The 16,469-nt window shown below is 43.1% G+C and overlaps 1 protein-coding gene across 1 annotated transcript; it reads left to right on the forward strand.

Annotated features, from left to right (window-relative positions):
• Positions 1-909: 909 nt before the first annotated feature.
• HINT3 (histidine triad nucleotide binding protein 3) lies at positions 910-14,474 on the forward strand. The gene is made up of 5 exons (XM_067546713.1): positions 910-1,210; positions 2,013-2,130; positions 5,004-5,073; positions 6,177-6,303; positions 12,047-14,474. Exons 1-5 carry the CDS (start codon positions 1,082-1,084, stop codon positions 12,092-12,094), a joined length of 492 nt encoding a protein of 163 aa, XP_067402814.1. The 5' UTR covers positions 910-1,081; the 3' UTR covers positions 12,095-14,474.
• The last annotated feature ends 1,995 nt before the right edge of the window (positions 14,475-16,469 follow it).

The following is a 16,469-nucleotide window of genomic DNA, read 5'->3' on the forward strand; positions in this document are numbered from 1 at the left end:
TCTACCTTCCCACTTTTTGTAGGATTCTTTTCTGTCCTTCCTCTGCATCACCACCGGTTGCCCTTGTGCTTTTCCGATTGCCTGCTGCTCGTCTGAGCGCTGCCTCTCCTCAGCTTTTTCCAAAAGGCAGAGCAGGTATGAAAGGGGCCAAGCACCCGGCCTAACACAATGCAGCAGGTAAAGGTTTCTCATCATCCACCCCTTTATGGGTAGGCTCCCTGGTGACCTCTTCCCACCCCTTACACACTAAGCACTGCCAACAGGTGACCACAGCTAGCAGCATCCCCGGTGCCCCTCCCACCCAGCGCACCCTACTCTAGGCCGCACTCTACTGCCCACCACCCCCCAGCCCCCCACAACGACGTTGACACGACTCTGCTGGGGGGGCGGGCTCGGGGCCCGGCCCCGCCCCCTCCGTCGGGAACTGCGCGCGACCGCGCCGCCTCGTCTCCGCCCCCAACAAGCCCTATGCGTCACCCAGCCCCGATCTCCCGTCACGTGACTCCGTCGCCGTCTCGTCGCCGCCCGCCTCCCCCATCGACCGAGCACCTTCGATCCCCCCCCGATCGCGTGGTTGAGTCTGGCTGCCGAGGGAGGGGCGCTTGCCCCAGGGCGGCAGCCCCTCCCCCCCAGTCCTAGGCCTGGGGACGGGGTCCCAAGAAGACTCCGCGCCCCTGGCGTAGAGCTGCTCACGGGCCGAGGGGGTGGCAGTTGAACGGGTCTGGCCCCACGGGCCGGCAGCAGGGGAGAACGCAGCCGGAGACCAGCGCCCACACTAGCCCCGCCCCTGGAGAAAGCCTACGCGGCGCGCGCGCGGGGGGCCATAGTTGTAGCCACGCCCCCTCAGCTCCTTAAGTCCTCTCACTCACGGCCGTTAGCGCCGCGAGCCGCCGGGTTGCCCCGCCCGCCTGCTCGCGAGCGCGCACAGTCACGTGTCCCTTCGCCGGAGGGAGCGAGTCTTCCTCGGCCCGGCAGGGGGCGCAGGCGCCGTAGTCCCCGCTACCACCGCCGCCAGCCAGGCCGGTCTCTGCCTGGGCTGCGCCAGGCCCCGGGAAGCGGAGGCGGCGGCCGCCGCGGCGCGATGGCCGGCGAGGACGGAGCCGCCCCCGAGGCTGCGCCGCCCCCCGCGGCCCCGAGCCCCGACGGCAAGTGCGTCTTCTGCAGGATCGGCCGCCGGGAGGAGCCGGGCACCGCGCTGCTGCCCTGCCAGGTGAGGGGAGCGGGGCGGACACGGGCCCTTCCCCGCCGGCCCCTCTGAGCCCGGCCGCTACCCGGGCCTGCCTCAGCCACCCCCGCCCGTGCCGGGTTGGGCGCGGCCCTCGAAGCGCTGCAGGAGCCGGCGCCGGCTCAGTTTGACCCGTTTGACCCGGCGCGGGGCTTGGCCGCTTCCTGGGCTGGAGCCGTGCGGGTCGGGGGAGGAAGCCCGGCGGCGGGCTGCAGGGCGGTGCGGCTGGGGCAGACCCCGGGGTTTGTCTGCATGGGCGGGGGGGGGCGTCGAAGCGCAGCCCCAAGTTGTGGCCCCTGCGGAGAAGGAAAGTTTTCGGGTGGGTCTGGCGCCCAGTGGCCGGGGCCTCCCAGGGAAGTGGCGGGGGTCCCCCGGGAGCCTTCCCGCACGACTGAGCGGAGCGCTGGGGCGGGGACCGTGTGGAGCACCCCGCCCTGGGGATGATTCATAGATTATTTTCCACGCGCCTCGTTAGTGAACAGTTACAAGCAAAGAGAGAAATGTGCCGTCTGTGCTTACAGAGCTGGTGTGCGGATTGTCCGTGTCTCAGTAGCGCGAGTGAAATCATCTGTCCGGGAGCTGTAATTCACTGGACCCGCTGTGCACGGGATATCTTCCCTTGCTGCCTGTTAGTTGCTTGCTGCTAAACTGCTTTAATGTAACCGGTGTAGAGTGCTCCACTGTGCAGATGTCACTTCAGTTCCAGTAAAAGTGACTTTATCTTATCTGCTGTCCTGTGATGTGTTCATATTAATATCTTATTAAAATGTTGGTATTGTTCCTTTAGTATGAAGACCTAGTCTGCTTTAGAGATATCAGGCCTGGGGCTCCACACCATTATCTAGTAGTGCCGATAGAGCATATGGGAAACTGCAAGACGCTAAAGAAAGAGCACATCCCACTAGGTAAGGCTGTAACTATGGCTCTTGCATGAATCAAAAGAAAATAGTTGTGGATCATTGTTTATTCCTGTAGTGATGCATGCTACAGTATATTGTCAGTTGCATTGTAGTTTTGAGCATCCTTTGTTTCCTGGGTAAAGATACATTATGTGAATGTGGTAAGTGTCAGAGTGGATTGATTTTAAATCAGATTTTAATCATGATTTAAATCAGCAAGAAGGAAACCTTGATTATTAAATTTTAGTCTAGTTTTGCAGATGTACTTTTTGGAATTCCATTCCTAAAGAATGGTTGGTATGGTTTGTATTTTATGCTAATCAGAAGGGTGTCTATACACTTATTCAATTATATAATATCACACACTTATTCAGATTCTTAATTTTTACATTTTGTATGATAGAAAATGGTGAATGTTTACTAGATGATACATTTTACTTAGTGATTTGATTGGAATTCAGTAAAAATGCACAAAAAGCAATTTTTAGAATATTGTAGTTAAATAAAACTACTTTAACTGTGCTGGACAGAAAAAGGTAAGCCTATCAAAACAAGTTTTGCATTTAAAATGGATTTCTTAAAGGAAAAATTATCTGTAATTAGTGCATTGAACTGATTGGTATTGGTCACTGTGTCTTTCAGGATTTTAGAACTAGTAAGTCACATCTTTTCACACATGGTTTTTATTCATAAATTGGAAGAAGAAAACATGCTTTCCTGCTTCTTTCAACTTCTGATTGGTTTCTCAACTTTGAATGAACTAATCATTGAATTGAATAAACTGAAATGTAGAAAATATTCTCTCTGCACCTGCAGAAGAGGCAAATGTTGTCAAAAGCTGGTTTAGAACTTCAGCAAACCCTGCTTCCAGGTGCTTAGCCAGAAACTTCCACCAGTTCAGTGATTTGATTTTTTTTTTTTCTTTAAAACTTTGGCAGCAAACATGTACTGCTTGAATATTTATGTAAATTATGTAATTAGACTATATTACGTTTAGGTCAAGGCTTTGACATAGGTTGTCAGAGTTCAAATTTAATTTTAAAAGGTTTATTGAAAAAGTGTTTTTTAAAATTAAATACAAAGGTTGATTTACACTTAAAAAAATCATTGTTTTTGTTTTGTTTTATAAAGAGATCATTGGTTTTTCTCCACCCTAGAATCAGAGGATTACGGTATAGTAGTTTATTAGGGCTTGTTTACACAGGGAATTTGGCATAACTATAGCAGAATAATAATAATGCTGGTTTAACTCTGTTGTGTGGATACTCTGTTTTGGAATAATAATTCTGCTCTAGCTATGTCCGTCAATTTGCCTGGGTATACAAGCCCCTAAGATCTATGAATAAAGCTATTTCTTCTTTGGATTTTCAAATGTAATTTAAATTGGTTGAGAATCTTCATTTGTTAGTGCTTTTCGTCCTTTTTTTTTTCCTTTGGGCAATGAAGAGAAGAAATAAGTATATGGAAATTATTTTATTACTAGTTTTAATACCCGTAAAATTGGGATATTATTTATTAATGATGTTGGAAAGATAATGTGATTTCTAGATCTAGATGCAGTTTCAATGAAAGCAAATTAGGGTTTAAAAAAACCAGACATAGCTTTCATAAAATATTGAAGTTTTTGTGGTTTTTTTAGAAAACCTGGCCGTTCTCCATGACTGCCTTAGGGCACGGCTACACTACAGAGTTGACAGTGGCACAGCTGCACTGATACAGCCATGCTGCTGTAAACTGTAATGTTGCCTCTCTAAGGTGACAGGAGAGAGCTCTCCCGTCATCTTAACTACTCCAGCCTCCATGAATGGCAGAAGCTATGTCGGCGGGAGACGCTCCCCCACCGACATATCACTATCCACACTGGTGTTTGTCAGTGCAATTTATATCCCTCAGGAAGGTGATTTAAGAAATGTTCTGATTAGCTGTGTGTTGAGCATAAGAAAGAGACTGACGTGTTTATCCTTGTTAATATGAAAATTAATTTTTGTCCTAAGTTAAACTTTTAGTTAAACTATTTAAACTAGTTAAACTTCTAAAAAGTTTTTAAAAAACAAGCATTTTAAAAATTAATCTGAAAGATTTTGGATTAACAGTCCTAGTCCTTGTCTATTTTGACGTTTTTTTTTCTTAACATCTCTTACTGTTGCACTAACACCAGTGCAGTTCCATCAGTGGGAGTACTAGTGTAGGCTGGCCACTAGTGGCAGCGACCATTCTTACCACCACCTTAAGTTACCCTGCTGAGCGCAGCGTTAGTTGACACAGTGATAAAAATGCCTTTGTCCTGTCTGTTGCTACCACCACTGTAGCTACATCGATCTCTAGAGCCTGACATTTTTCTTAAAGCCTCTCACTGAAGTCCTGTAACTGTCTGCAAAGCAGATACATCACTGGGGGCAAAAGAGCAAACTTCTCCTTTCTGACCCATTAATAACATTGGCCTGGAGGTTTTAGGAGTTAGAAGATAAATCTTTGGCCTTGCTGAAACAGCCAAAAATGGTGCCAAAATTTGGTTGAAGGGTTTTTTGGTTGTTTTTGTTTATATTAATGTGGAAGTTTGACCACTAAAGTGGACTGACACCACCAATGTATTTCACTTTCATCATCATCAGCCACATTTAACAATCTGCACTAGATTTAAATTAGTGATGTAGAAAGGGAAAGAGTTTGTATTTAATTATCAATCCCAGGAGCTTTCCAATTTATCCCTGCTACCAAATTGTTAAAAATTTTAAGTGTTTTACAACACATTCTTATGGACTGGAAGAGTTTGGGAGCTATTACAGAGAAGTACCTATTTTTTAGATGATTCATTGTTTAGTGGCATTTAGTGCATTAAATTTACCATGAACTCTAAATGTAATTTCTTTTCCACTTAGTGGAGAAAATGATGGAAGCTGGGAAGAACATACTTCAGCGAAATAATTTTACTGACTTGAATGATATAAGGTATATAGCTTCTTTTCAGGATATATCTAATACACTATTGATTTTTTTTATAACAGCACTTGATAGATAATGATAGCAAGGGCAACATGGTTAATTGTCTGAGAGAAATGGAATTGGGAGTTGATTAGGATTTGCAGTAGAGCATGAGCTTTCTGGCAGCGTGCACACACATGGGATCATAAAGTGTTCTTCCACTAATACGTTGCTAGTGCAGAGTTAATTTAATTTGACTATGTAGCAAAAGGTACCATGTTTCTATATCAAATTAGCTTCCTGTTCTTTTTCTAGAAAGTGTTGAATGTAACAAAATAGGAGTCAGTTTGAAGTTTGTTAGTGACCAAGTCCTGGGGAAAACTTTAAACTAACTATTCAAAAGGCTGTCCTGATCAGGGGCCAGTAGCATGCTCTTGAATCCAAGTAGAGATGAATTTCCTGGCCCTATCCATATGGAGTCCTGGGTCTGTGTTTGAGATGAGTTTGAGTGTAGTTGAGTTTATTGCTAGTCTCAAGTAATGTTTTTAAGAATTTAAGAGTTGGGCCCCTGTTATGCTAGCAAGCAAAACCTTGTTTCAAATAATGTTATTTAATGCTTTTAAACCATATTTAAACACTGTGGGCCTGAACCATGTTTTCTTGAATGGATAGGGACATATTTTCCTAGCTGAAGAAGTTGGAGGGCACCTTTCATCTGGGAGACAGCTTACTATTAACTTCTTTCACTGCTAGGTGTGAAAAATTTAATAGGAAAATATATTTAAATGTCAAAATTAAATTGAGATGCTATCTTGACAGCCTGAGTGAAGGAAGGGGCTTTGTACATGTCTTTGACTTAAACAAATAAGAATACCTCTTATAACTTGTATTGTAGCTTCTGTCATTTCATTTTTGAGTTGGGGGGGGGGGGAGGGGGGAGACAGGGAAAATTAAATACCGTTTGGTTATATAAATATTTGTGTTTGCTTCTAGACCTGTGAAGTAATTTTGGTACTCCAGACAAAAAGCAACAGTTCAGCACAGTCAGCTCATTGCATAGTTTTAAGATGTTCTAGCCTCTGTCTAAAATAATGAAGCTGATGTTTTCTCCCTCTCCCACTCTTCTCAAGGATGGGATTCCATTGGCCTCCGTTCTGCTCAATATCCCACTTACATCTTCATGTCCTGGCCCCAGCCAGTCAACTGGGATTCTTGTCCAGGATGATTTACAGAGTCAATTCCTACTGGTTTGTCACGGTAAGTGCAGAACAACTGGCTTGGTAGGTTTCCAGTTGTGAGCATAAAATATGAAAGCTTTGAAATGGTTTGAAATAGTGCTCTGCTTGGGCCTAATTTTAAAGGTTGATCTGAACCCACTGGGCCCCAGAGCCAACCCAAATCCTACCCAAGCCTCAGAGGGTTGAGTTGTTTTCAGACCTAGCCCAACCTGAATCCAATACTTTCCCCTGAACATGAGTTGTTGCCTCCCTGACCTTGGGGTTCAGCCTGGTGAGCGGTGCCTTGCTGCCCCACCTGTGATCCATCTCTGGCCACCTCCTGCATATGAAGTCTGGGTGGTTGCTGTGCTGTGGAATGAGTGTGTTAACAAATCACAGCACTTTCCACTCTTCATCACATGCAGCACAGCAAGGTGTCAGTGGGGAGCAAGAGCAGAGCATGCAGCTGTTGGTGCACCTAACCCACAAGTAGGAGGAGATGATTAGAGTCTACTCAACCCAAGCCTGACATGGGTGGACTGTTTTCAGACCCAACCTGAACCTGATACTTACAGTCAGGTCCCACTGCGTTCAGGTTAGGTTACACTTACAGACTTTAAGGCCAGAAGGGACAATTGTGATCATCTAATCTGACCTGCACATTGCAAGCCACTGACCCTCACCCATCCACTCTTGTAATAGACCCGTAACCTCTGGGTGAATTACTGAAGTCCTCAAATCATATTTAAAGACTTCAAGTGACACAGAATTCACCATTTATTCTAGTTTAACCTGCAAGAGACCCAGGCCCCATGCTACAGAGGAAGGGTTGCAAGACTCTAGTTTGAAATGTATAATACAATGCAAAAATCTTTAGTTATCTGTTAACAACTGTTTGAACAGTTATTTTGATAATTTTTAATCATACAAATGTCTTTCAGGATTACTTATTCCTTGAGCAAGTGTGAAGGTAAAACTGTGTTTTACTTTAATCTTACAGCCTTTTCCGTTTTAAGGAAAATGCAATGTTAAAAAATGAGTGGCACATATTGTATAGTTTTAGATCCAACATATGGCCTCTATTAAAATTGCAAATGCACTATAATTTGGAAGCAACAAAATATTTGAACGGAAGGTAGCCTAAGAGATTGTTAATGGGATACATGGCATTTCACCAGTTCAATCCAACTTGAGTGAAAAGTTACAGCCATCTGATGGCTGCTGTTCAATAGCTTATTCGCTGTTTTGCTGGTCTTAGTCCAGTCCACGGTGGACAAATGTCCATTTCACAAAAAACATTTTCTGTTGGCACTATTTGATACTTCTGCTGCCTGTCTCCACTGAGGGGCTAAGAGCAGAATTGGCATTGGGATTGAATAATTCACTCATTTTGAGAAATTGTCTTTTAAGGGTTGAGGCATCCTGGCAGGGCAGGCCAGGAAAGGCTTCAAGGTTGCAGGTGTGCTGAATAAACAGAAAAATCTACACTTTCAGTAAGTACAGCAGCATTATCCTGTTAACTGAGACATCAGTGCTAGAAAAATTCCTACCCTGCCATTGGTTTAAGGGAGTGTTGCTGCAACATGGTATTTCTAATAGGTAAATAAAAAGCCGAGAGAGGGTCCCTTTGGATTTAAAAAAAAAAGTTCTGAGGTGTCATTGAAAAGATAAATACAAATAACATAAAATGGAAAACTTGCTTGACTTTTTCCTTATTGTAATACGGCTTGAACACTTCATTGACTATTCACTGAATATTTCAGGTCTTATCCAAATACATGCTTAGAGCTGATCCATATATAAGATAGTTATAAATGGTTAAAAGATCAATATACATATAAATGAGTATATCAGTTTCATAGCAGAGATAGTGAGGTTACTTATTTGTAAAAGTCTTTCTGGAATCAGTCCAAAGGGTTATAGTCCAATAAGCAGTTCAGGTGTAGAGTCTGTTAGAGTTTTTCCATAACAATTTCAAGGTAATCCAAGTAACTACCTGGAGATCTCAGGTCTGTGGTTTAGACCTTCCCTGTTAAAGTTTATACAGATCTGAGATGAAAGGATCAGGCCTGAGGCTTTCCTTTATAGTTGAAGCAGGCTGGACACTGACTGGTGTCTCCATCACATGGGCTGTGATGAAAGCAAGCCGACAGTCTGTGATCTCTATTCAGTGGGTCTTTTCTTAGACAATACTTTAGCAACAACCATTCAAACTATCAAGACAGTTCACAGATGGCTTACTATGTGGAACTATAAATTTCAAAGAGAGATGAGGACAGTAATATAATTATACCACAAGACCCATCTAAATGATAATATCCCCTTTTGATCTCTGAGTCAATAGAGTACAGTAATGAAGTATTAAAAGACAGGAACAGGATTTAGTGTTTACAAGCTAATTAGACCATTGTTAGAGTTCTAACAGGATGCAGGTAAGCAGACACATTTAGCACCTACTCTTTGATTCTCTAACAATACAGGCAAACAAGTTGAAGATTCTAGTCTATTTAACATGGCTTTTATAAATGTCTACAATGGTAAACAGAGCCATTCCTTGTTATACCTTTTTGATACGTCTTTAAGGGTTGCTTACAGGTCACCCAGCTTGCTGAATTTTTTTAATCTTTGCTGGTGCAGTGTTACATCAGTACCTAGTGGGTCCTGGTAAGACCTCAGACACACGTTCAAATGGAAAGGATAAGTTAATAGGACTGGCAGAGAAGGTTGGAAATACCCTAGGCTCAGTGACTTAAGCAGTTACAATTATCAACAGAATTGTTCCTCACTTGGCCTTGGGGGCATCCAAAAGAGGGCAAGGGCTCCTCATGCCTAATACCGAGAGTGCCCCATTTTAGACCATTCCTTTGCTGAAGGTATTTGAGTATCCCTACAAATCCCCTGGTCAGTTCCACATTTTCTCACTTGGGAACCCCTCCGCATTGTCCTTCCATGTTGATGTGTCACCAGTAGGCTGCCCTACTTTTGCTTGGCTAAGTGTCTGACTATGAAGTCAACTGCAGTACCAGCTCCTTGTGCCCCAGTTTTCAAAATTCAGCAGTCTCCCAGCATACTTCTCCTTGTAGATCTCCAAAACACCCTGCCCAGGTGACCCACACTTGATCAATCATTGTGGGAGTTGTGTGTGTGTTCCTTGTATTTGTTTTTGTGTGTGTTTGGTTCCTCCCCCCAGTTGCAGGGATTGGTACTGGGTGGGGCACTGAGAGCAGTTGAGCCTGATTAGGGGGTGGGGCTTCCCTAATAAGGTGGCCTATAAAGGGAGCCACCCAATCAGGCAGTGGCACAGGAGCCAGCAGACAGAGCTGTGGACAGGGGAGTTTGGGGAAAGAGTGTGTAGGGTTCTGGTATTGTTGTGATGGCCATTGGGGGTTTGTTTTGGTGGGGTGTTTTTTCTGTGTGTGTGTGTGTGTGGGGGGGGGTTTTCTCTCACTGACATGACATAGGTGAGGAAGCTATGCCAGACACAGAGGCAGCAGCAGTACTGACCCAAGCAGTGGAAGAGACCATGAAAGATGACTGGATATGAGAGCTGCAGGATGTACATGATCTTGGAGAGGGTACCACAAAAGAGCTTTGTTTGTATGAAGTGCCTCCTGATAGAGCAGATGGAAGAGAAGATCTGGGGCTTGGAGATGCAAGTGGAAACTGGTTGAATTTAGAAGAGGATTCGAGCAGATGATGGAGCACAAAGGCATGAGGAGGCTGAAGGGGAAAAACCTAGACTTGCAGATGGAAGCAGGACCAAAGAACTGTGAGGGGAGACTGCTGGGTGAGGAAAGTGGCCGATGGAAGCATGTGACTATGAGAACAAGGCAGAGGAAAAGACAGGCTAGTGAAGGAGAAATAGAGCTCAGGAGCAGATTTGCGGAGTTGGAAAATGAAGAAGTGGTGCAGCAAGTGGTAATTGAAGGTGGGAGGGCAAGGAAGAAGAGAAGAGCAGCTAGTCCTATACAAAGAGTGGATGTGCCAATAGAGATACCACCAAATAAGAGCCCCAGGGGGATCCAGAATGGGTTGCAGAAGATTGAAAAGGAGAATAGAAGGCAAGAGGACTTGCAGCCAGAAAGAACAGGGGAGAGGCTGGAGAATCGCATCATCACCAGGAAAAGGCAGGTCTACGTGATTGGAAGCTATCTCCTGAGAAGAACAGACTGGCATGTAACCAGAGCTGATCTGGAGAACAGAAAGGTATGCTGTCTGCCCCATGCTAGGATACGAGATTTGGACCTGAGTCTGAAGAGGATCCTAGCGGGAGCGGGAAAGACTCCACTGCTTGTCCTTCATGTGGGAACAAATGATAGGACTAGATTCTCACTGGAACAAATCAAGGGAGACTATGCCAGGCTGGGGAAGACACTTAAGGAAATGGAGGCTCAGGTGATCTTCAGTGGGATTTTGCCTGTCCCTGGAGGAGGACAACAAAGGCATGACAAGATTCGGATGATCAACAGATGGCTCAGGCAGTGATGCTGCTATAAGGAGGGCTTTGAGATGTATGGCCACTGGGAGGCATCCATGGACAGAGGACTGTTCTCTTGGGATGGACTTCGCCTGAACAGGGAGGGAAATAGACTTCTAGAATGGAGGTTGGCACAACTGATTAAGAGAGCTTTAAACTAGGAATTTGGGGGAGATGGTTGGGAGATGCCTGGGTGATCTTCACACCTGATTTTAACATTGAGAGGGAGGAAAATGAAATAGGAAAGGATATAGCAGTGGGTAGGAGAATGGACATGAAGAGGAAGGGTGGTATAGATACCAGACTAATAGGCGATACTGGTGGTAGAATGACTGTGGCGAATCATGTAAGGAATGTGAGCAAAGCCAAACAGCAAAAAACAAAATGTTTGTACACCAATTCAACGAGCCTGGGTAATGGAGGAACTAGAGCTACTGGTGCAGGAAGTGAAACCAGATATTATAGGGATAATAGAAACATGGTGGAATAGTAGTCATGACTGGAGTACAGGTATTGATGGGTACGTGCTGTTTAGGAAAGACAGAAATAAAGGCACAAAGGTGGTGGAGTAGCGTTGTATATCACTGATGAAGTAGACTGTAAAGAAATTAGAAGTGATGCAATGGATAAGACAGAGTCTGTCTGGGCAAAAATCACATTGGGGAAGAAAACTGCTAGAGCTTCCTCTGGAATAGTGCTTGGAGTGTGCTACAGACCATCGGGATCCGATTTGGATATGGATAGAGACCTGGGACCTGTGAGATTATGGGAGATTTTAATTTCCCAGATATAGACTGGAAGATTAGTGCTAGTAATAATAATAGGGCTCAGATTTTCCTGGATTCCTTCATCAAATAGTTGCTGAACCAACAAGAGGGGTGCCATTTTAGATTTGGTATTGGTGAGTAGTGAGGTTCTCGTAGAGGAACTGGTTGTAGGGGACAACCTTGATTCAAGTGACCATGAGTTAATTCATTTCAAACTAAATGGAAGGATAAACAAAGATAGATCTGTGACTAGGGTCTTTGATTTCAAATGGGCTAACTATAAAAAATTAAGGGAATTAATTAGGGAAGTGGACTGGACTGAAGAACTCATGGATCTAAAGGCGGAGGAGGCTTGGAATTACTTCAAGTCAAAGTTGCAGGAACTTTCTGAAGCCTTCTCCCTTTTCTGCTGCCTTACTAACCATCCAGTGGTGGAGGGAGAATACCAGTGAATCTGTTGCTCAAGTAGATGTAACTTAGTAATTAAACTAGAGGTCCATCTGTCTTTGGGTTAATATATTGCTTGCTTTTTCCTGCAGGCTGAACAGCTGATTGAACGACTGCAGAATGAGAATGCTGCCAGTTGAAAGCACTTTGCCTCATCTTGGATCACAAATCAATTTAGAGTTTGTTCTTTGAACTCTGACTAAGATTGTATGCTTTGATGCAACTATTTGTGAGGTTTTAACAAAAGGAGAAGCTTGAGGTGATTGCATATTACTTCACAGCAAAAAACTTGATTGTCAACCCAATTCTTAATGTATGTGTACTCAAGTTTTCTGAAAATAGATGCAAAATATTTGAATGGAAAATTGAGTAATATATAAAATACTAGTTCTAGTAAAAGACAGTATAAACGTTTGATTTGAATGTATTAAAACTGGGCAGATTTTCAACGGTAATTGTGAATAGCATGTACACTGTACTAAGATGAATGCTCAAAAGTGGAATCTAGCCTTTATTTTTATTTTTTTTAAAGGAGCATTTTGGGAATACAGTAGTATTTAAAACATTCAGGTTTCCTTTTTACCTGCATGATTCCTGCAAGTAATGTCCAGTTCTTAGTAGGTACTAAAGATACACTACTGTTTTTTGGTGCTAAACCATTTTAATACGTCACTGTATCTTGCATGATAATGGTCTGTAGCAAGTGCTAAACATAACACATTGTGCCCAGAATATGATGATACTTTACAACGTAGAACAGTTTAAATTTGTGTAGGAATGTTTGTATGATGGACTTAGATTAAGATTGTTGCTTGTCTTGCATATTAATACTCTAAATAATTTAACTGTATGTTTAAAAACCTGTAAGGAGTTTGGATGGATTGAGTTAACACACTTGCCTCTGGGCATCAAATATAGTGTAGATTAAGGGCTTTTCTACACCGTATGTTCGCATTAGAAGAGTGGAGTGTAAATCCTAATGTGTACTACTGTGTTGCATACTAACTGGCCTATGTGGATCCTGCTGGCACGCACTAAAAGATCCCTAGTGCATGTCAGTGTAGTCCAGTTTCAAATAATAACACATTAACGCACACTAGATAATTTTTAGTGCATGCCAGCAAGGTCCCCGTGGGCCAGTTAGTATGTTAGTTTGCACTAGAATGTTACACACCTCTCGTGCAGACTAACACACTGAGTAGATAAGCCCTAACGCAGTTCCTGCTGAATGTCATTTGGAGTTGTATTTACTTATGCCATGGCTGAATTTGACTCCTAAATATTTCTAGGTCACAAGAAAAATTGTTCACTGATGGTAGGTTTTGTTGTTCTGAGCTCACCACACAAAACTACCACATAATCTGATAGAATTTGGCATATCTGGGCCTCAGGAAAAGCCCCAGACTGGAATATACATGTGGTGTGGTGTTGCAGTTGCATGAGGAAGCATTCAGAGTGCCTGCCTGCACTGTCTGGCTCTAGCCAATGTCAGTCCCTCATTTTTATGAGCATCAAATTAACTCAGATCATTTGAAAAGATGATAAAATTTCATGACAATAGTTTTCATCCCAGTGGTTTCCACCAAACCCTTTTTTTTGCATTTACCTAATTGAAACCAGTGCCCTTAGCATCTACATGTTAACAGTCAAGGTGATGGTTATCCATTGCACTCTGAGAACAGTCTTGCAGTGCTTTTCACAGATCCTGTTGCTTTAGTGATGCAATGTGTTGTAATACTTATTTATAGAACACCTTACTTGTCTAGAGCACGTCAAGTATTAAGAATATGCTGACCAAAGAACAACATTCCTTGCCCAAAAGAGCTTACTCCTGTCTCTTCTCTAAAAACTTGCACTTAGGCTATATCTGCAGTTGGAGCTGAGGGTGTGGCTCCCAGATCACACAGACATACCTGTGCTAGCTTTGCTTACGCTAGCATACTAAAAATAGCAGTTTAGCTTAGGGTGGCAGGCATGCGGGCTAGCTGCACTGATGACATCCCGCTCAGACCCTTGGGTACCTACTCAGGGCAGCAGCTAGCCCATGCTGCCACTTGCTGCTGCCCATACTAACCTGGCTACACTGCAGTATTTTTAGCATGCTAGCTTGAGCAAAGCTAGCACAGGTACATCTGCATGAACTGGGAATCACATCCCCAGCTACAAGTATAGATGCAGTGCTAGTGTCTTGATACTTATTACGGGGGGATTGGCATGCAACTTACAGTCCTTTAGAGTATGGTTTAATTTTAGATTTGCTGGGAAGACTTTGACTCATTCCTTGCAATAATTAGGGCATGTGAGTGTCTCCCTAACTTGATTAAAATTTTAGGATGCCAATATATTAACACCTTTTTTAAAAATAGTGTTAAAAATACTGCTCATGAATATTGAGGTAGTGAGTTAATTTATGTAACTATACTTAACTGTGATATTAGCCAATACAAGTTACTTTGTTAATGAGCCAGTTTTAAAATATTGTGGAAAAGCTTAATAAAAATCAGAAATAGTAAATGTCAACCTAAGCTTCTTGGAATATTTTATAATTCTGTCAGAGGTGGACACACAGAGGCAATGTTGAATTTTACTGTTTCATTCTTGGGTGTCATAGCTTTACAGAGCTGCTAAAATGTGAAAATGAAAAGTAACTTAATTCTAGTACAGAAAATGTAGATGAACAGGGTAACAGTCTGTGTTGAGAATTAAAGTCCAGTGGTACAGAGTGGCGCTGGGAACTGTTAATGGGAAACAGAGATTTTCACTAATCTGGGTTACTAGTTTTAATTTAGACCAGGCTGGTAATGGCAAACAAAAAATAAAAATTGCCATTTAATAGCTGTTCAGTGGCTTATATGAAACAAAATTAGTTTTAATCAAGTTTATGGGGATGTGTATTTACATCCCAAAGAACACCATACTTGGCAATTACTCCCTTTTTGTTTGGTAGGTGGAAAAGTCAAAGACTGAATGACCTTTCATCCACTAAAGATAACCCTTGGGTCATTGTCAGGTTTGTGTGTGGTAGCTGACACTACTGTTGCCCAAGTTATACCTGCAGTTGTCAATACTATTTTATCTTCCCAAGATAAAATAAAATTAAGTTGGGAATTGTTAGTACAGCATGTGCCCTACTATACCTTAAAATGAAACTCTACTCTGGAAAGAAACTATGTATAAACAGTGACTACTTTATTCAGCAGATCTGTGTCTATTTAAAATTATCTGTTTAATTGTAGTTGCAGATATATTTTTACCTCCTTAACCCTGAAAGAATAACACCTCAAATCAAGAGCGAGTTAGATTTTATTTCATCTTGAGCATCAATGGAATTTTGTAAATTTCATTCCGTTACATGTGTGCAAACCTCACTGGACACAGTCGGGTTGTAAAAGTGTAAATGAGGGCATAATTTAGCCTGCAAAACCTTTTTGTGCTGATATGCAGGATTGAAAGAAGCAAACTTGATTTGGAGATTAGGTTGTTTTCAGGGCTCTCTTTTAGCATTTAATTGTAAATGGAGCTACAGAAATTGAGACAAACACAGAATCTCACATTGCCTTTCTTAGAGGTACTTTTCAGTGTAGAATTGCATTGTTTCCTGTGGGGGCTGACAAAGTACTTGTTGGAAGTGTTGGGATTAATAAGTTTGCTTCTTGAAAGGGGCACTGTCAGTATTACTTTTTTTTAGTGATTAAGATAAAAACTTTATTTTTTGATAGAATCTTTTAGTCTCTTGATTTCTTAAAGCTTCCTGCTTCCTGTGGATATTTATAAGGGTTTTAATCTTTGAGTGCTTGTTCATGTCCATTCCACACAGTTGCCCGAAATTTTTCCCTCAGTGGTATCCATGTGGCTAGCTCTAGCGTTCTCTAGAGTCACACACACACACACACACATGCCACTATAAGGGGCACTGCCAGCCCCATGCCTTCTCAGTCCTTCTTACTGCCTGTGACCGTTGCTGGAACTGCTCTTCTTGCTGCGACAAGGCTTCCTTCCCAGTGGTTTGGACTCTTCACTAGTCACATTTGTGTAGTTGTAGTTAGGGTATATACTTAGTGTTATTGTCTATAGTAGTGTGAATAGTTGTCCTTATTGAGGGACAGTTTGCCCCAGGATCTGGGCATGCCCACACCCTCGAGCTTCAAGCCATGTGCCTCTTGCAGCAAAACCATGCCAGTGAGTGACCCACACTCTAATTGTTTAAAGTGTCTGGAGAAAACTCACATTAAAGATAAGTGCCAGATTTGCAGGGACTTCAGACCTCACATTAAGGAGGACAGGGACATTTGACTGAAGGCCAGTTTCATGGAGGCGGCCCTGAGACCACTCTCTGAGCTGAGCTGCTCTGAATTGGCACCAAGCACCTTGGCATTGGGCTCTTCTTGGCACCATTCAACATCTCCAGTGCTGAGAAAGAAGCACAAAAAGCAGCCCACTGAGAGAGGGCACTCGCCAGTGCAGAATAGGGAGAGGCCAGTACCATGAGACCCGTGTCAAGCCACTCTTCCTCCG

This window comes from Emydura macquarii, unplaced genomic scaffold (assembly GCF_026122565.2).
Source record: "Emydura macquarii macquarii isolate MOO-44397 ecotype Brisbane River unplaced genomic scaffold, CSIRO-AGI_Emac_v2 contig_1146, whole genome shotgun sequence".
NCBI classification, from domain to species: domain Eukaryota; kingdom Metazoa; phylum Chordata; order Testudines; family Chelidae; genus Emydura; species Emydura macquarii.

Bases quoted from the DNA above. Each gene is read 5' to 3' on its own strand.
- HINT3 (XM_067546713.1), top strand. From the start codon at position 1,082: ATGGCCGGCGAGGACGGAGCCGCCCCCGAGGCTGCGCCGCCCCCCGCG. The intron at 1,211-2,012 runs GTGAGGGGAGCG...TTGTTCCTTTAG, and splicing joins CCGCGCTGCTGCCCTGCCAG to TATGAAGACCTAGTCTGCTT. The intron at 6,304-12,046 runs GTAAGTGCAGAA...TTTTTCCTGCAG, and splicing joins ATTCCTACTGGTTTGTCACG to GCTGAACAGCTGATTGAACG.